This window comes from Schistocerca gregaria, chromosome 3 (genome assembly GCF_023897955.1).
Source record: "Schistocerca gregaria isolate iqSchGreg1 chromosome 3, iqSchGreg1.2, whole genome shotgun sequence".
NCBI classification, from domain to species: Eukaryota; Metazoa; Arthropoda; class Insecta; order Orthoptera; family Acrididae; genus Schistocerca; species Schistocerca gregaria.
In genome coordinates, this window is record NC_064922.1 from 836,122,923 (window position 1) to 836,140,493 (window position 17,571).

At 38.4% G+C, this 17,571-nt stretch overlaps 1 protein-coding gene across 2 annotated transcripts; it reads left to right on the forward strand.

Moving 5' to 3' along the window:
* The first annotated feature begins 2,202 nt into the window (after positions 1–2,202).
* LOC126354668 (nucleoplasmin-like protein) lies at positions 2,203–12,965 on the forward strand. 2 transcript variants are annotated; one of them, XM_050004456.1, is made up of 6 exons: positions 2,203–2,429; positions 3,166–3,284; positions 8,340–8,553; positions 8,647–8,732; positions 10,883–10,963; positions 12,275–12,965. In XM_050004456.1, exons 1-6 carry the CDS (start codon positions 2,408–2,410, stop codon positions 12,365–12,367), a joined length of 615 nt encoding a protein of 204 aa, XP_049860413.1. In that variant the 5' UTR covers positions 2,203–2,407; the 3' UTR covers positions 12,368–12,965. The 2 variants fall into 2 exon arrangements, with proteins under 2 accessions (XP_049860413.1, XP_049860414.1); XM_050004457.1 differs by lacking the exon at positions 10,883–10,963 and having other exon boundaries at positions 2,251–2,429.
* The last annotated feature ends 4,606 nt before the right edge of the window (positions 12,966–17,571 follow it).

Below are 17,571 nucleotides of genomic sequence, written 5' to 3' on the forward strand. Positions count from 1 at the left end.
GTAAGAGAAACAGGACTTCTGGTCACATGAATACAGGGTTATAGATATAATATCAGATAGGGGAAACGCAGAGTGGGTTTAATAATGAATAAGAAAATACGAATGCAGGCAAGTTACTATGAACAGCACACCGAATGCATTATTGAAGCTAAGGATGACATGAAGCCCACACATTCCATGGTAGTTTACATGTCAACTAGATATGTAGATGATGAAGAGACTGGAGAAATGCATCATGAGAAAAAGAAATTCTTCATGTTTGTGATGGAGGATTGGAATTCGATAGCAGGGAAAAGGAAGAGAAGAAAAAAGAAAGTGGATGAATATAGACTGGGCGATGTGAATGAAAGAGGAAGCCATGTGCTAGAATTCTGGACAGAGTCAAACTAAATCATTACTAACACTTTGCTTAGATTCATGGAAGAAGGCTGTATACGTGGAACTGATCAGTAGACACCAGAAGGTCTCAGAATGATTATATAATTGTAAGATGGAGATTTAGGAATCAGATTTTACATTTCAATGCATTTCCAGGTGCTGATGTGGTCTCTTGACCATAATTTATTGGGTATAGACTGTAGACCATAATTTATTGGGTATAAACTGTAGATTAAAACTGAACAAATTGAAAAAAATAGAGGAAATTAAAGAAATGGATCATGAATAAGTTGAAAGAAACAGAGGTTACTGGGACTTTCAGAGGGAGCATTAGCAACAGTTGACTGGAAGAGCGTTAAGGATTACAGTAGAAGATGAATGGATAGCTTTAAGTGGTGAAGTAGGGAAGGTAGCAGAGGATGAATTAAGAAAAAGACTAGGCCTAGTAGAAACCCTTGGATAACACAGGACAGCAAACTGCCTGAAACTCAAACACAGTGGAAGCAGGAAGTGTTCTGGTCATAGGGCGAAGGTTTGGCACTTTGATTGGTTGCATCAGCTGCAGATATTGTAGGATTGGCAGTATTTGCCTCCTGCATGGGCCGCTCCCTACTACTTGTAACCTGTCTGCAATCCTATAGTAATTTTGAACAGAGTATAATGTACTATATTTATTGCCTTAAAAATCACTTTTCCTTTCTTGTCTCGTTGTTACGTTTCTTGTAGATCTTTCTTTATAATTTCTGTTCTTTCATTACTCCTGGTAATGGAAATACCCTATACATCTCACAATAATACCATTTCCATTTATTTATATTTTATTTATATTATTTATATTTTATTAATTTAATAATATTGGACTATACAGAGGAAGGCTAAGTTACATGCCTACTGTTGACAGATTCATGATTTAGACTGCATTCTTCCCCTTTCGGAAAAAAACTCAATCCAATCCAGACATTTCATGTTGCCCATCTCAAAGCTTCAGTGGCCAGTAATTCTCTCTGGATGCCTTAACTGATGGTGAATTCAATTTATGTGAAAATATGCTTGTGTACTCAGAAACACTTTTTGTGGCACTTTTCTCCTGAAGCAACTAAAGAATAAAGTTATATGGTAACGTAAAGCTTGCAGGAGAATGCATACTGTTCCATAGTGAAAGTAGAAAACCTGTAATAGCAATTGCAAATGGTTTGCTGAACTCAGAACGATAGTCTTGAAGCGTTACATCTTTTCTATATATATATAGTAAACTGAATTAGGCCATATCGTAACAAGAACGTGAACATTATAAACAAGGCATAACGTTGGCCCGTAGCGACACAGAACCTCGTTCTAACGTATCTCTGAAATTTTGCACTGTGTTGGCTACTAAAATACAGTTATTTTCACCAATTATAGTCTGGCCGAAATTCTATGAAGGTTGACATTCCCCATAATATTCGTTTGGCAGTTCTTTTGTTTTTTGATATGTCTATAGCTAACGTAATTGAAACAAACATTGAGTTCTGATGAAGTCAGTCAAGTAAACGTAAAATTTACGAAAAACCCTTTGTACGTAGCTCTTTTGTCAAATTAATTACAGCATCTTTAGTCAGTAAGTATCAGTTACTAATTTTGTTTATCAATCAGCTATGCCAAGGATTTATTTTTCAATAATTTTGTAACATTTTATTAAAATGATTCAAATGTTTTATTTTATTTGTAACTACTTATAGTCTAACTACTTCCATCTTGAAAGAATTTGTTCGTCATGATTAATAATTATGTAGAAATAAAATAAAGACAACGATAATAGTACTGCATGAAATGGAACGCGCCCTCATTTTGCATTCGATCACGTGGGTGAAATGCGTTGCTGGCTATCACCAAGCGCGCCATTTCTTGTACGATCACTTTGTCACAGGGAGCGCTGGAGGCAAGAAGGAGTTAGAGGCTTTCGTTACTTCTGCACACGTGTTGTGAAATTTAGCGTCTCTGTTAAAACAGAGCTTCTTGGTTTTATATTCTAAAAAGAACTACAATCAATATGTCTGAAGAATATTTCTGGGGTAAGTAAACGAGTGTTGTAAGTATTCCACTCAGAAAGACGCCAATACTGTGAATGTGTAATGGAGGGAAAGACTGCGTGCTTCAACGTTTTTACATTAATACTGTAAGTAGGTAATGCATTCAAAAATTGAGAGTTTGGGTAAGTCAGGAATTGTGTTTGGTTGTATGAAGTTGTATTTCGGTGAATTCGGTTAATTATTTTGCTAAATTTAGATATATGCTGTTACCGGCAACTTCAGACGTAAGTAATAAAACTTGATTTTTTTGACAATGACGAGTTAAACATTATTAGAATAAGGAGAGATGTATAGCTCGGTTTTGAGGTTGTGAAGCTTCCATAATTTTTCCAAAGTTTATAATTTGGAAGTGGGAGAGTTAAAACTTTGATCACGGTGAAGCCGTGTTAGGAAAAAAAACTTTAAAAAACCGAACTTATCGTGAGATGTAAATCGTAGAGGGGTAAGAAATTTTAGAGGTGAGACTATTGCAACTGGGATTATGTTTATCGAAGCCTTTACGAAGTGCATATTTTTTTTGTTTGTGCCATTTGTTTGCACCGAGTTTCATTTGTTCAACCAGTTCATATTCGCAGTAAAGGTTGTGTTGGGTTAAACAGGTTATTTTTCATGTGATTCATGGGTGTGATTGGTTTAACGATGTTCTTGTTTATCGCATTGTGTAAATTTTACATAGCATTTCCAGTATTATTAACTTATGATTACTCCTATATTTCAGGATTGACATTGAAGGGTGGAGATGAGAAGACATCAGTGTCTCAGTGGGATCCTGATGGTGATGTTGAAGAGGCAACCAAACCAGGATTCCGCAGTAATCAGTCCCTTATAGTGAAACAGGTATGTTGGTATCTTCTATGTAGTCTTGATAGGAGGGAAAAGCACACAAGGTGACCAGATAAATTTTTGGAAAGTAATTGTTAAATAAGAAGCGCAATATCTATTACAGTATTCAGTGGAACATGTTTTTTTCTGATAGGCATCGATTTTTGACAATGTATTACATTTGGGGTGAGCATAAACTTCAGGGTACATTGCAAAATTTTTTTCCTCGGCCATTATTTAGTACTCGCATTAGTAGAATTTGCCTCTTCACATTCATATAACTGTGACCAAATGTTGACATTGCTGTAGAGTAGAAATGTTGTTGGGATTAGGTTTTGCCATAGTGTTGTCTGAAAGAAAAATAAATTGGATTCATGTTTTAAAACTTGATAATGTGGGATTCTGTGTGGAGAAAATAATTTGCAGAAGGGAACAGTATACTGCCTCAAGTGATGCCATGTTGTACTGTTTGTCTGGTACTGAATTGATGCTAGTGTTTCCACATTATTGTATTTTTGTATCAAAATCACAATGTACTTTAGAAGTAACAGGATGTCTTCCATTTAAGTTTGTCCTTTCAGAAGGTTGAATTGATATTATGAAATGTTGCAGTTTAAATGGATGTTCATTAGCTTTAAAGATGAAAGTAAATTAGTTTATTTCTTGATGTTTACAAGTTCTAGTACAATAATGCATTTGCTCCTGGGGTGTAAGTGCTGCTAGTTAATCTTTAGATGCTGTGTAAGTGGCCGCACATTACTGAAAGTGAGATGGAATGACAGTTTTTTCTGTAAGTGTTCAGTGTTGGTGATAAGATAGTTATTCAGTTCAGAGGTCATTTTAGGTTGTACAAGCTTACAGCAGTTGAGGAAATGTTTGAGGTGTATAAACAAGGATGTTTTCCATCCGTAGTTGCTGCATCATGTTGTATTCTGAAATATTGTGATCTGCTTAAACATTTTATTGGCTCATTTGTCATTAGAAATAGCAGTGTTGCTGTCAACCTTACATGTAGTATTATAGCTTCCTCCTAGCTTTCCTTAGAATTCAGGGACAAAAGTTTCATGCCTGTAATTAATCCTGTTTGTTGTTGACCTTGTGAGGTAGATCTGTAGTTTGTGACCTGGGAACTAGCTTCTCAAGTGACTTCACCTCAGCTATTCATGACAGTTGGGACCAAAGTGAGAGCATGACCTGTGTCTGCTGTATCATATGAACCATCATATTTTAGTGATGGCACAGATGACTTACGTGTGCACAATTGCAAAATGTGTGCACTTGGCATGCAGTAATGTGAATTTTTCCCAGTAAACTGAATATCCAGTATTAGTTTTGGGCTTGCTGATCGCAAGTGACTGAGATCGGTTATGTCGATGGGACACGTCACCTTCAGGTGAGCTATCAGACTGCAGATGTCCTTCAGCTGCAGTTTGTTAGGGCCCTTTATATATGAGGACTAAGTAAGATTTTACTGGCAGACTGACCTCCCTGCCCAAAGACTTCTACTTTAATGGTAAAAATTGTCAAAGGTGTCCTCTTGGTTGCTGCTTGCCATACCATAAGCATACAGTCTTGGGCAAATCTTGGAAACTGTTGGGTTCTAAGTAAAGTTCAATTTGTAGCTGCTGTCGTGATTACAGATTTCCCATGTTTCCAGGAGGTCTTTGTAATGCATTCCCAGAATGTTACTGTGACTAAAAGTTTTATTGCACTGCTGAATGTCTTCTGGAGGTGTGATGTGCATTTATGGTGAATGTGGTTCTCAAGTGTAGCATTCTTGCATGGTTTGTGTGGTTTTGCAAGTTGTTTGGAAGATTCCAGCCTTCCACAACAACAGTTTGTCCATAAGTGGTACCAGGAGGTCTTGTTTTAGATGTTGGGTGGAAAAATCACTTTACCTTTAAATTTCTGGGTGACTGGCTGCCTTATATTAGAATATTTCCAACAAAGTAAATAAAATAGAAAGAAACTTCCACATGGGAAAAATATATTAAAAACAAAGATTCCAAGACTTAACCAAGCGGGAAAGTGCCGGCAGACAGGCACAATGAACAAAACACACAAACACACACACCCAGAATTGCTAGCTTTAGCAACCGATGGTTGCTTGTTCAGGAAGGAGAGGGAAAGACGAAAGGAAGTGGGTTTTAAGGGAGAGGGTAAGGAGTCAAGGAGTCCTTCTAATCCCGGGAGCGGAAAGACTTACCTTAGGGGGAAAAGACAGGTGCGCGCGCACACACACACACACACACACACACACACACACACCAAACAAAGGAAAGAAAGGCTAATTGTTGTTTTTTGGCAACTGCAGACATAGCTGCAAAAGTTCATCCTGTTCCTCCATTTTACCTTTAACAGTGCCCTGTTAGTCTGCTGGTTTGAACATTTTTTTCTAACAGCGTGTTAAATGGGAGCTGTTTTGACGGACCGTCATGATGTGACTGTTTAACCTTTTGCCTGCTACGGATGAGTTCTTTGTATTCCGTGCTCAGGCTGGTTTTGTTATGGCTGTACTGCTTAGGCTGGTATTACACTTATATTTCTGTGATAGAGATTTGATCAAATGTTTGTCAAATTTATTTGACAAAGATATTTGATGTCGAGCTGGAAAGGGATATTACAGTCTACATATTTTTCATCAAACTTAAAGATGGCAGGCAACAACCTCTTTATTATGCAGTGCAGTTGCTGGTACAACTGCACTCCGTGTATTTGGAAGAAAAGCGGTGGGAAAAAAGGAAACAAACTTGGATGGGGCCATGGGTATTGTGTTGAGATAATAAAAGCATACAGTAAAATGTTGAGAGAGCTGCTAATGGAGGATGTAAATTACTTATTAATACACTTCATGGGCAACAAGAAATACTTTTATTTTTGAATAATGGAATTAGTGTTCCAACTACTACAAAATAAGTGAAAAACAGATGAAAGTACTTTTAACTTGTGGCTAGAGTTAACGAAGGATAAACGAAGAGAATGGAAAGCAAAGGCAGAATTTATTTTCTATTCTCTATTCTGACTAGCTGAAAAGCTGCCTGGATGTTTCCGGATGTGGAGGTGGATGGCTGTAATTGATTGTGGACATGAGGTTGCCTTCAGCTTTTCACTTGCCCATAACCACACAATTAATAGCATACACTGTGCCCCTTGTTCACCCCCAACCTTAATGAGGCAAGTTTATTAAAAATATAAAAGGAAGTTTAAGGAGCACACAAACTTTAAATCCATATTTACAAAGACTACAGTGATGTCAAGTAGCTGTAGCGACTCCAGCATTAAAAGTGGCTGTATTTAACATTGCAGTGAACAGAAGACAAATGACTTGATCAGATCTGTTGTGGGGCCCTAGGTTTGATCATATTTGACAGGCGACATTTCGCTATTCTACCATCAAATTTATTTGACATATCAACTTTGACAAAGAAATTGGTAGTATAATACTGGCCTTACCTGGTGCTTGTGCTGAGGCTCGGCATTCTGGCCGATATGAAATACGGTGGCACACTACATGCCCATTCATGTCCTGGGGCATTGTGAATCATGGTCATTAAAGTTGTCATATCTCAAATTATCAAATATATTAAAATGAGGTTTTCTCAAAGTGATAGCACACAACTAGGCATGTATGTTGTATGATAAATACTTGGAACTTTTATGTTCAGAGGGGGGGGGCAATACTTTGTCTACAGTAGTGAGAGGTTGGTGACTCAGGGTGCATTTGGATGTCCACAGCAGTGTAGGTAAATCTGTGTGTGTAGCAGGACATGTATACCTACTGACTGCAGTGAAAGTGTTAAACTGTATGCAAGTATTTCAAGCATGCTTGTAGTTTGGTAGGTGATGACTCAATGATTGCATATACAAATTGATGTAAGTTAAAATGTCCCAGAGCTGTCATGCTTCCATCTAACCAGAAGGTGGACAACTTCTTCTCTTCCTAATTGATAGAATGCTTACTTTCTGAGATGAGGCTGAGCTATGAAAATGATTTACATATCTGATACATTTCAGTTGAAAATTGCTGAGCTGTTTTCTCTCCAAAATCCTTTGTAAAAGGTTGGCTGTCAGATGAAAGAATGGTACCCATACTGTTAGTCCAAAGAGTCTTGGTAGAACAAAAGATTGAGGAGAGGATCCCAAAATGAAGCATTGCTGTGTAATTAGTGCATGACTCTGTGTAGTGGACATTTGTAAAGTGAGATGTCAAGCTAGCTAATGGTTGTAACTGTGTAAGAGCTCTATTAATAAAATCTAGTAATTTATTTGAGGTTAGCATTTGCCTGACAGTCTCAGCAAGGAAGTGAGTTCAGTTACTCCATATCTGAGTACTACTATTGGCTGCTAAGTTAGTACCTCTTTATGAATTTTAGGAAGGCTTTACATTTTGATTCAAATGCAACTGTATGATCTCTTCAGGTAGCAAGGAGGAATTGTTTTGCACTTCTGCATTTTGTATAGGATTGAAATGTTCTTATTGACAGCTCATGTAGTACACTGTACAGGCTTAATAGGTAACAGTACTGTTGCTTTACCTGTGTCAAGTTTCCTTAGTACTGGTGGAATTGTTGGCAGTTATGTAGTGTAGCCTTTTCACCAGAGGCAAAGTTTCTGCACAGAGAAGCCTCTCTAAATGCAGGATGATTCCTTATTTTTTTGGCAGGGTACATGCAAAATTTATATACAACATGTTGCTTTGCCCCAAATTCTTGTCTGAAGTTGCTCACAGAATAGTATGTGGCAATAACTGCTGTATGAAATCTCCAAATGTGTAGACATCTTTTATCCTTAAGGATCCATTCTAATTTTGTGGAAGTCATTCCATTGACTCAACCCCATGAGACCTTTAGAATTGAATCAGTTTAATTTAAAATTATGATGGCTCATCTGAAATTGACTGATTCGTGGGTGTCGCAGTTGAAGTACTGTGAGTTGAAGTTGGTAGTGATTGACAAGGGTCGAAACTTTGAACACATGGTAATGTAATGACTTCATAGGGTAATCACTGTGTACTCAATACTTGTTCAGTTGTATTGGTGTCAAATAATGTTACTGTACAACTAATTTCAGGCTGTACTTGGAGCTGAAGCCAAGGAGGGTGAAGTTAATGTTGTACAGGTGGAAGCTTTGGGATGCCGCCAGAGCATAAAAGTGCCAGTTTGTGTCCTAAAGGCTGGCTCTATACAACAGGTTCTTCTTGATTTGACATTCCCAGATGCTCCTGTAACATTCAGCTTAGTACAAGGCAATGGACCTGTTCATCTAATAGGAAATCATGCTATAGGTAAGAAGCAGGCTTGAAAATTATGTAGTAGTCATTTGTATTTCAATGGCATTGTAAATTTTCATTGAATGCATTGTGAAATGTTGCTTTCAGGTGGACCTGTGGATGAAGAGATTGATGATGAAATGGATGAAGAAGAATTAGGTGAGGAGGAGGAAGGAGAAGATGGAGAAACTGCTGTGAGTAATCAAGATTTGTCAGTAAAATGAGTCCTGAAAGTTGTTACTTTGTTAATTACTACATATAAAACGGTGTTAATGTCAATTGGGTGTGAACTCTTTGAAAATAAGGTGACAGGTGTCTCCTGATAATTAATCATACTAATTACCATAGTATGTTTTAGTGTTTGTGTGATGAGTAAATTTTTTGTTCTGTCCATGGGGTCTAACTTGATTACACAATTGACTTACTTCTAAGTACACATTGACTTGTTTATCTAAAAGATGCATTAAATTCATGTCATTTGGGTCATATTTCTTTACATATACATGGATGGAATAAAGGTTACTTCCTGTAATTTACTGGTATGAATTTTTCCTCTTATTGTATATTCTGTTTTCTTTTCTGCAAATAGTATCATGAAACAGCCCAGAAAAACTTCAGGTCACCAGCCAATTTTTTGTGTGAGATAAACTTGTCAAAAGTCCCATAAATTTCAAAGTTTATATTAAATTTGACTCATCTCTGCTCCTAATGGATTCCAGGTGCATAAGCCAACTTTGCTTTTCAGCAGGTGTTTCAAACCAAATTTTCGAAATGTTCACATTTTTGTCTTCCCATTTAAGCACTGGAAATGGTATGTCACTCGGGGCCTGTATATGGACTTCATTGCTTCTAATAGTTCAAATGACAGGGGGTGACAGTGTGCTTGAACTTCATCACTTGCATGTGATTTTCTGTATCTTTGCCATGAGTCTACAGCACTGTTATGAAGCCCATGCTGTAAATTCTAATCTGCAGAAGCTTTATAGAAGGTAGTCCCAGCAACTTTCCTTGTGGCATCAATCTGTGGATTCTTCCATATGGTTAAACATAGAGCTTGTCTATTTCCTTATTGAGACAGCTGCCTATAGCTTTGACATCTCTTTTCCTCTCGTCCCATGTATCTGCAGCCACTTTTGCACATTTAATTTTCAGTACATACTTTTTATAAGGAAATTGCAATCCTTGTCTCAGATGTTAAATGTACTTCATATTGTCCTCACAATGTGTGAAAGTGGAAGAAAAATGAGTGGCCACACACAGATCTTTAATAAACTTACTTCTCGTTCAGTTGTCTTGACATTCAATGAGTTCAGAAAACTAGACATATCTAAAAGGTGAAAAAGAATCAATTTTAAGCTGCTTTGTCAGAAAGTTGCCTTAAATGTGAAAGTCATCTGTAGACACAAGTTTTTGTACCTTACCAGAAATGGTGTGTGTGTTTGTGAGATTTTTGTAATGTGCTACCAAGATTTTCTAGCAGGAACAACCCAATATGGCACTTAAACATCAGTAAGATGTAATCAGCTGAAAGATTTTTTCTTTCTTTGAATCAAGGCACAAGACATGTTAAGCTATTGCATGTACCTGAAACAAAGCGGTAAAGTGTTTGTGCTTACATTTTTTGTGGCACTTAAGTGGAAGTATAGCCCAGTATATTAAAGACCCTATAGCTTTGGCATGTGAAGTCTGATCTGACTTAACGGCTTAGGCTACACTGCATAGAAATTTCATAAGACTTCATTCTAAAGAATAGGACAATGTCCTATCCTGTTGCCAGCAACACTTACAAAAAAGATCTTGTTACAGTTGGTTTTTAAGTGAACCAAGGAGATGTCATGTTGACCCTTTGTGGAACATAAATTTCTTTCCTTTGTATTAATTTAGTTGGATGATTAACACTGTATGGCGAGTGAAAACTTCTATGTGCATGAGGGCTGGCCATAGTGATTTTTGTGTGGCCCAAATTATCCAGTCATTGTTTTATGTTGGGTTCATTGTGTAAGGTTTCTGATGCTATTGGACAGTAAAATACTTGCATGTTTAAAATCCATTATTTTGTAATGGGATGGCTGAATCTTGCCTGCTTACCTTGCACAGGTTTGGAATGTTTTCATATGGTTAGTCATGTTGGAAAAATATTTATCCTTGATGTGTATTTGAAGTATTCGGGTATTTTTTGTTTTATACAGTTCTGTAAGTTGTAGACTACCTAAAGCATAAGTATTTGGTATTATTGTTTAATATTTTAATGTTGTGAATTTATGTACATCCTTTAACGGGTGATAGGTGTGTTTAGTGCTTTTGATATATGAAGAGTTAGTGATTGATTTTATACCTGTGCTAGGTTGAGCCAAGGAAGAGAAAGCTGACCCCGAACCAAAACAAGGTTAACAACAAGAAGGCTAAGCTTGATGAGGAGCCAGAGGTAAGGGCACTCAATGCAAGCTCTAGATACTACTATTAATTGGCATTACTTCCAAGCATGTACATCTAAATGATCCAGGTATCTTAATATTGCTTGCTGAAAATTCTTGTTTGATCAGAATTAAAAAGCCCTGGATTTTATTACTGGCTCCTCATTCTCAGATTAAATTTAAATTTAAAATGTTGTGCAGTACTGTTTTATTTCTTTGTGTGAATTAGTCATGCAAAGGAAACAGCACTGTTGGCCACCATAATGCTGCACTAGGAAGCCGTATAATCTGGCGAAGCTGTTGTGCACTTTGGTTTTCTACAGATTCGTTGTAGAACATTTTCTGTGTGTTGGTAACCTTATATGGGTTAGTTTTTGTTGTGTATTTGGGTGTATGAATGTTTTATATTAGCTGTTGAGGGATTGCTGTTACAGTGGCTATAGTCATGTGAATTTAGATTTCTTTTATAACTCTGTGTATTGTGGTATAAGTGAACTTGATAGACATCCAAATTAAATGGTATCATTTGAAGAATCTTGTATTGAGGTTCAGAATCCATATTAAACACAATAAGCTATAGGTCCCTCTATTAGTTGTCTAATTCAGTTCAGTCAGGACCATGATTAGTTATTAAATCCAACAAATGCTCAATGTGCTGAACAGGATGGAATGCACATTACAAATTACTCACCTGATTGATTTTCACTGCCCCTGTGCTTGGAATTCCAAAAAAGCAAGATATTTTCATTTATTAGGAGTAGCTAAGCATTGTAATTTTGACATCCTGGCTTACATTTACAACCATTAACACTGCAATAAGATTTCAATAGGAAATCAGCAAAGCTATTAACTGGGAAAAGTATATGGTTAATTTGAACAAGTTGAGCCAAATTTGGTAAAATTTAATTAGAATAGATTTTTCCAGTTAATATATTTGTAAATAGTTTGGTATAGTTGTATCCCATTGAACTATGTGGCTCAATGACTATTCCAGTTCAGTCCTCAGTGGAAGAATTGTCAATGTGAATGTCATTAAATTTTTAAGTTCTAATGTGTTTTGGATTCCACTTACATTGAAACCACCCCCTCAGTAATTGATAAAACAGATACTTAAAAACTGAAGAAGTAGGAACTTGTGAGCTTAGAAGTGTGTTGATTTTGAGTTAAAAACTGTAAGTTTGCTTTGCAGTGAAAAGGCTATGTATGCATTGTAATTTGAGCCAGAAAGTTGTACCTTCTGTTCTTACATAAGATTTTTAAAGCATTTATGGTAATGATTAGCATTTTGTTGCACCATTTTTTAAATCCTATTTGGTTTTCAGGAAATGTATGATGATGAAGATGAAAACTTAAGGAAGAAAGCAAAAAATGATGCTGGTAAACCTAAGAAGGAAATGTTGAAGAAGAAGAAATAAATTTACCAAAAGACTGATTTTAATGCTGTGATTCATAAGTTCCATTTCTCACAGTTACGTTGAAGTGTGGTATTACAGTAATGTACTGTCGTGAGGATACAGGTTCTTTCAGCTGTAGAATAGTGTACACCTGTAAGAACCTAAGACATTCAGCAGGAACTGTTTATGTTGTCTTTATCAGTATAGGATTGTAAATCTCATTGTCTTAATACATTACCATTCCTCATAAGTTCATTATGAATAATCAGTGGATAAGTGATTTTAATATCTTAATGTTCATACAGTAATTTGAATATATGTATCTTTCAAAGACAATGGTCACTAAATGGATTTTATTGAAATGGTCCCTACTTTGAAATTCCAGGTAACTCTAAACCTCAGATTGAAGAAGCAAAATCTATTTTGAGCAAGTATTGGCATTCAGATGATCAGTTCAAACTACTGAAGCATGATGTGATTTCTCAGATATAGGGCAGTGGTAAACTAAACACACCTAAACTGACATTTAGTTTAGTTTTCGTTGAGCAATTATTCATTTACATTTTTACTCCATGTACAAACAAAATGCGCATCGAAATAAATGCATTTGACAATTAAACTTTAATGTAATTTCTTCATCTACCAACAAAAGCTGGAAAAGTTCTGGAAGGAATCAGCCTTTTCTCCTAGTGTACAAAAGTTCTTAAGAACTGTTAATATATTGTTGGCATATGCCACAATGGGATCAGTTAAAAATAAATTTTGCACCTTTACAGAACTTTTAAAATTGTATTGAAACTGTGTAGGCAGTGGTGTGAATTGCATGTACATTTGAGCTGTGCATCAATTTACTTCCTTGCAAGAAATCTCTTGTTTAAAATGGGTTTTAGAAGTGTAAAGTAAAAAATGAGTGAAACAGAAAAGGCAGGCTACAAAAAGCAAATAATGCTGGTCTTGTGAGGTCAGTTTCATGAGGCTACTCTAACAGTGCCTATGTATTTGATCTTTTGTTCAAGAACATATTAGTGGCAACTTTGTGTGATGTTTAAAATTAATACAATTGTTTGGAAAACAGTTAATAATGTTGACACACACAAATAAAATTTCTTTGTTGGGGTGCACACTATAAAATGAGAATTTTGGAATCTTTCTGCTAGTAGGAGTGTGAGGTAAGTGCTTATGTAGACATATATACCTTAAGATACTTGATAGTGTGAACTCTTTGGTGTTTGAGGACAGCTGACTTGGACATCTTGCAAAATAGGCCAAGAGGCTGTCATAAATAGGAGCGGCTGCCTATTAACCAGTAGCACACATGGAATTTCATAAGCACGGAACAAATGTTTAGGAAAGTTGATTACTTAAAACCTTTTCATTTATGCTGTAGGTGGGTTTTGTTAAAAGAAGGCTTAATTTTCTTAAGTCTGCTGTGAGTGGATGTGGGCCTGGAGAGAGACCTAAGTTTCTGTCTGGGAGACTAATCAGTTAAAATATGGGCACTGCTGGAGGAGATGCTGTAATATTTTCAAAGTGCACAGAATTATTGTCTACCATAGGCAGTCATCTACTGTCGATTTGTAGATACTAGACACTTATGGTGCACTCATAGTTCTTGTATTTAAACTTTTACACTAACATAGCTTAGAATACATCTGGTACAAAGATGTCTGACATTTATCTGGGGAGTTACAAAGGGAACACCTCAGATGTGCCCAACCGATTTGACTTGTTTAGCATGTTGCTTATGTGTAACCTAAAATGAGAGTTCAGATATTCTCAGTGTCCCTCCAATGTTGAGAAAACCATTCCTGATGGTCATGGTGTGTAGTAAACTCAAATGGGTGGGCTTAATAGATAACAAAGTTCAGCATTTTTCACCAGCATATGTTTCTTTTCCTAGAAATTGAGAAGTTGTAGAAGCTACTGCTTATGTACCCATAAGGTAAGTACTCCGAAACAAAAGTGCTGCTTTTGCTGTGACGGCCATTTGGTTGGAGCAGAGAACCTGTTTACCAAATGATATGCAGTTTCTACTTGAATTTTTTCCTTGTCAAAATAGTTAGGAATAGGATTAATAAGATAACCAAAGAGGTAAAGTAGTAGGCAAATTGCTCAAGTGTTCTATTAGTGAAGTTAGTTTTCAGCCTCATTGTGTGGAAAATTGGAGTATGGCAGCAAATTAGTTGCAATGGACAGCAGACTACAATGCTTGTTTAGAGCAAGATGTGGTACAGAACTTTGTTTAGGGGCTTCAGAATCAGTGTGTGCTCCTGGAAACACAGGGAGAATAGCACTTGCACATAGTAGCATAGATAAACTTTGTCCTGCGGGTCTGGGGGTTAGAATAGGCCTGAGGTATCCCTGCCTCGTAAGAGGCAGCTAAAAGGAGTGTCACACGTTTGAGCCTTTGTGATGGTCCCCTGTAGGGTTTGACCTCCATTTTTCAAAATTTTCTCAGGGCAAGCAAATTGGGGGGAGGGTGCATGTCTATCGTGCATTGAGTTCTTTGGCCCACTTTCTCATTGTGGCATTTTGTAGTCCTGCTCATCCTCAATCTCTTGAGTAAGGACACCTTCCTGGGTGTTCTTTCCTCCACCCACTATGCAGTGTTTTCACACTGGTGAGGACCATGGAATTCTTTGCACCTCATCCAGCATGGTAACCAGTCTTGTGGGACTGCCCTGTTGGTTGTTTCCCCCTGACCACAGGGATCCCTCTGTTGTTGCCTGTGCTGCTAACTCCACACATATGTCAAGGAGTAGATGCCTGTCACCCTGGGCCATCGGGACTACTGGCAAAGGCCAGGTGGCCTTTCCTGTGGCTGGGTGGCACCTGTGGTGAGGGCCCCTGGTGAGAGTGGGTGGCATCAGTGGATTGAGGTGAAGTGTTCTGTCATCACTTGCTGGTGATCAAATGCCAGCAGTCTCTAAGCATTCAAAGTCTCAGTATAATTCAAGGAAGTATGTTCCTAAATTGTTCCCCTCCCTGGCCACCTTGGGAGGAATGCCAGGCTAATAATGGCAGCGAACCTTATTCGCCCCGATACCTTGTATGTACGAGAGCTGATAGGGGCTTCTTTCTTGTATGAGCCTGTTTTTTGTAGAACATTTAGAGGAAAAGTTTGGGGAGGTGGAGGGCTTGTACAAAATGCACTCGGGGTCAGTTTTGATAAAAATAGCATCGTCTGCCCTGCCTGGCATTACTTGCATGTGTCAGGTTGGGGATGTTTCCATTACCATCATGCCTTAAGAGCCTAAATATGGTCCAGTGTATTATATTCCAGATTGACTGTCTTGTGCAGTTATAACGAGGAGCTGCACACTAACTTAGGAGTGACGAGTTCATATCGTCTGTGTCCATTGGGGTCTGAGAGATAATTGGTTACCACGGGTGCCTTCATCTTGGCCTTAAACAACGACACTTGACTGAGGTCAATGTGGTCTACTGCTGTGATGTCAAGCCGTATATCCCCTCCCCAATGCAGTGCTTTATGTGGTGGAAGTCCAACCATATCTTCCTGCTGTACTTCCAGCATCACATGTTGAGATTGTGGACCTCCATCCCATCCCAATACTTCATATGCCCCACCTCCAGTGAGAAAGGAAAACCATGTGATAAGAACCTGTACAGGCTGACGAACACTGGGGCCAAGTGGAAATTTGAGCACTGTTTATGCTGCCACTACGAGAACAGTTTTAGCCCCATCAGTTCCGAGTGTTTGTCGGCTCTGAGCCAGAAGACTCCATCTGCCCCTTTGGTGGGGGTACTTCCCTCTCTTAGTTTCACACCACCTACCTTGGCTCCTTTCACTAGGAAGGGGTCCCAGGTTTCTGCTAGTGGACAAGGTGACACCTGCCAATGGCTGAAGTGGCCAAAAGCAGCTGGTTGCAGGGATTTAATCATCCTCAGTTCTGGAGATAGAATCAGTGAAGCCCTCCCAGCCAGAGAAACCCAAGGATCAGCAAGAGAAATCCAGAAAGACAACCCCCAAGACAAAGGGAATTGCAGTGGCATCCACACCACCACCACTGCCTACAAGCTCTGTATCTGTGGACGAGGTGAAGATTGTCATGTGCTTAGGACCTATGTCTCACCAGGCCCTCACACAATGGATATAGCCAGTTCAGGAAATGTGTGGCAGCAGATGAACCTGAGGTGTAACTACCTCATTGAGTGTTTCATGCCATCCCAGTCTAAAGATCACGCCATCCTCCAGTGGAATTGAGGCTGTTTTTTCTTCCACCACCTGGCTGAGCTGCAGCAACTGTTAAGCTTTACACCTGCTTTTTGTATTGCCCTCCAGGAAACCTGGTTCCCAGCAGTGCAGTTCTCTGCCCTTCACAGCTACAGGGGACATTACAAGAACCATAGTGAATGTCAGGTGGAGTTTGTGTGTGTCCTGAACTTGGTATGTAGTGAACCTTTGCTCCTTCACTCTTCTTGAAGCTGTGGCTGTCAGGATAGACAATGCAGGAAATAACTGACTGCAGCATATATCTTCCTCCAGATGTTGTGGCACCCCTGAGTATACTGGCTGCACTGATTAACTCCCTAAACCTTTAACACCCATAACCCCTTGTGGGGTAGCACCATGCTTACTGGCTGTGGCAGAGATTTCGAAAATTCACTGTCCCAACTTGACCTCTGCCTCTTAAATACTGGGGCCACCACACATTTCAGCCTGGCTCATGGCAGTTACTTGGCTATTGATTTATCAATTTGCAGCCCAGGTCTTCTCCAATCCATCCACTGGAGAGCACATGACTTGTGTGGCGGTGACCACTTCCCCATCTTCTTGTCACTGCCTCGGCATCAAGCCCATGGATGCATGCCCAGATGGTCTTTAACACTTTCGCTGCAGCATCGTTGCAGGCACGCAACTCTCCAGTGCGGTCTGGTAACACTCCGAAATGGCAGGTACCGCTTATAGCTGGCGCTCCTAAGCACACCTGAGCTACAGGCTGATGTTAAGACATTGTAAAATCTATAGGATCATGTTGTATGCCGACTTAATGAGAACACCTTAGTTGCATTACTTCAAATAAATTTACTGTTGTGGTCATGTTTTAAAGTCTGTTTGCTGTCCTACACCTCTAGGTGTCACACAGGCATCATTCAAATGTTCATTAGTCACCATTATGAACAATAGAAGTCCGAAAACTCACCCCACAAAACAAAAGTTTACATCCTATGATGCTATCTTAGACACTGCAACTAGACTGAAC

What these genes read in the sequence shown, in the direction of transcription:
- LOC126354668 (XM_050004456.1), top strand. Translation starts at nt 2,408, where the DNA reads ATGTCTGAAGAATATTTCTGGG. An exon ending in GTCTGAAGAATATTTCTGGG is followed by an intron (nt 2,430 to 3,165) that starts GTAAGTAAACGA and finishes CCTATATTTCAG; the next exon opens with GATTGACATTGAAGGGTGGA. An exon ending in AGCTTGATGAGGAGCCAGAG is followed by an intron (nt 10,964 to 12,274) that starts GTAAGGGCACTC and finishes TTTGGTTTTCAG; the next exon opens with GAAATGTATGATGATGAAGA.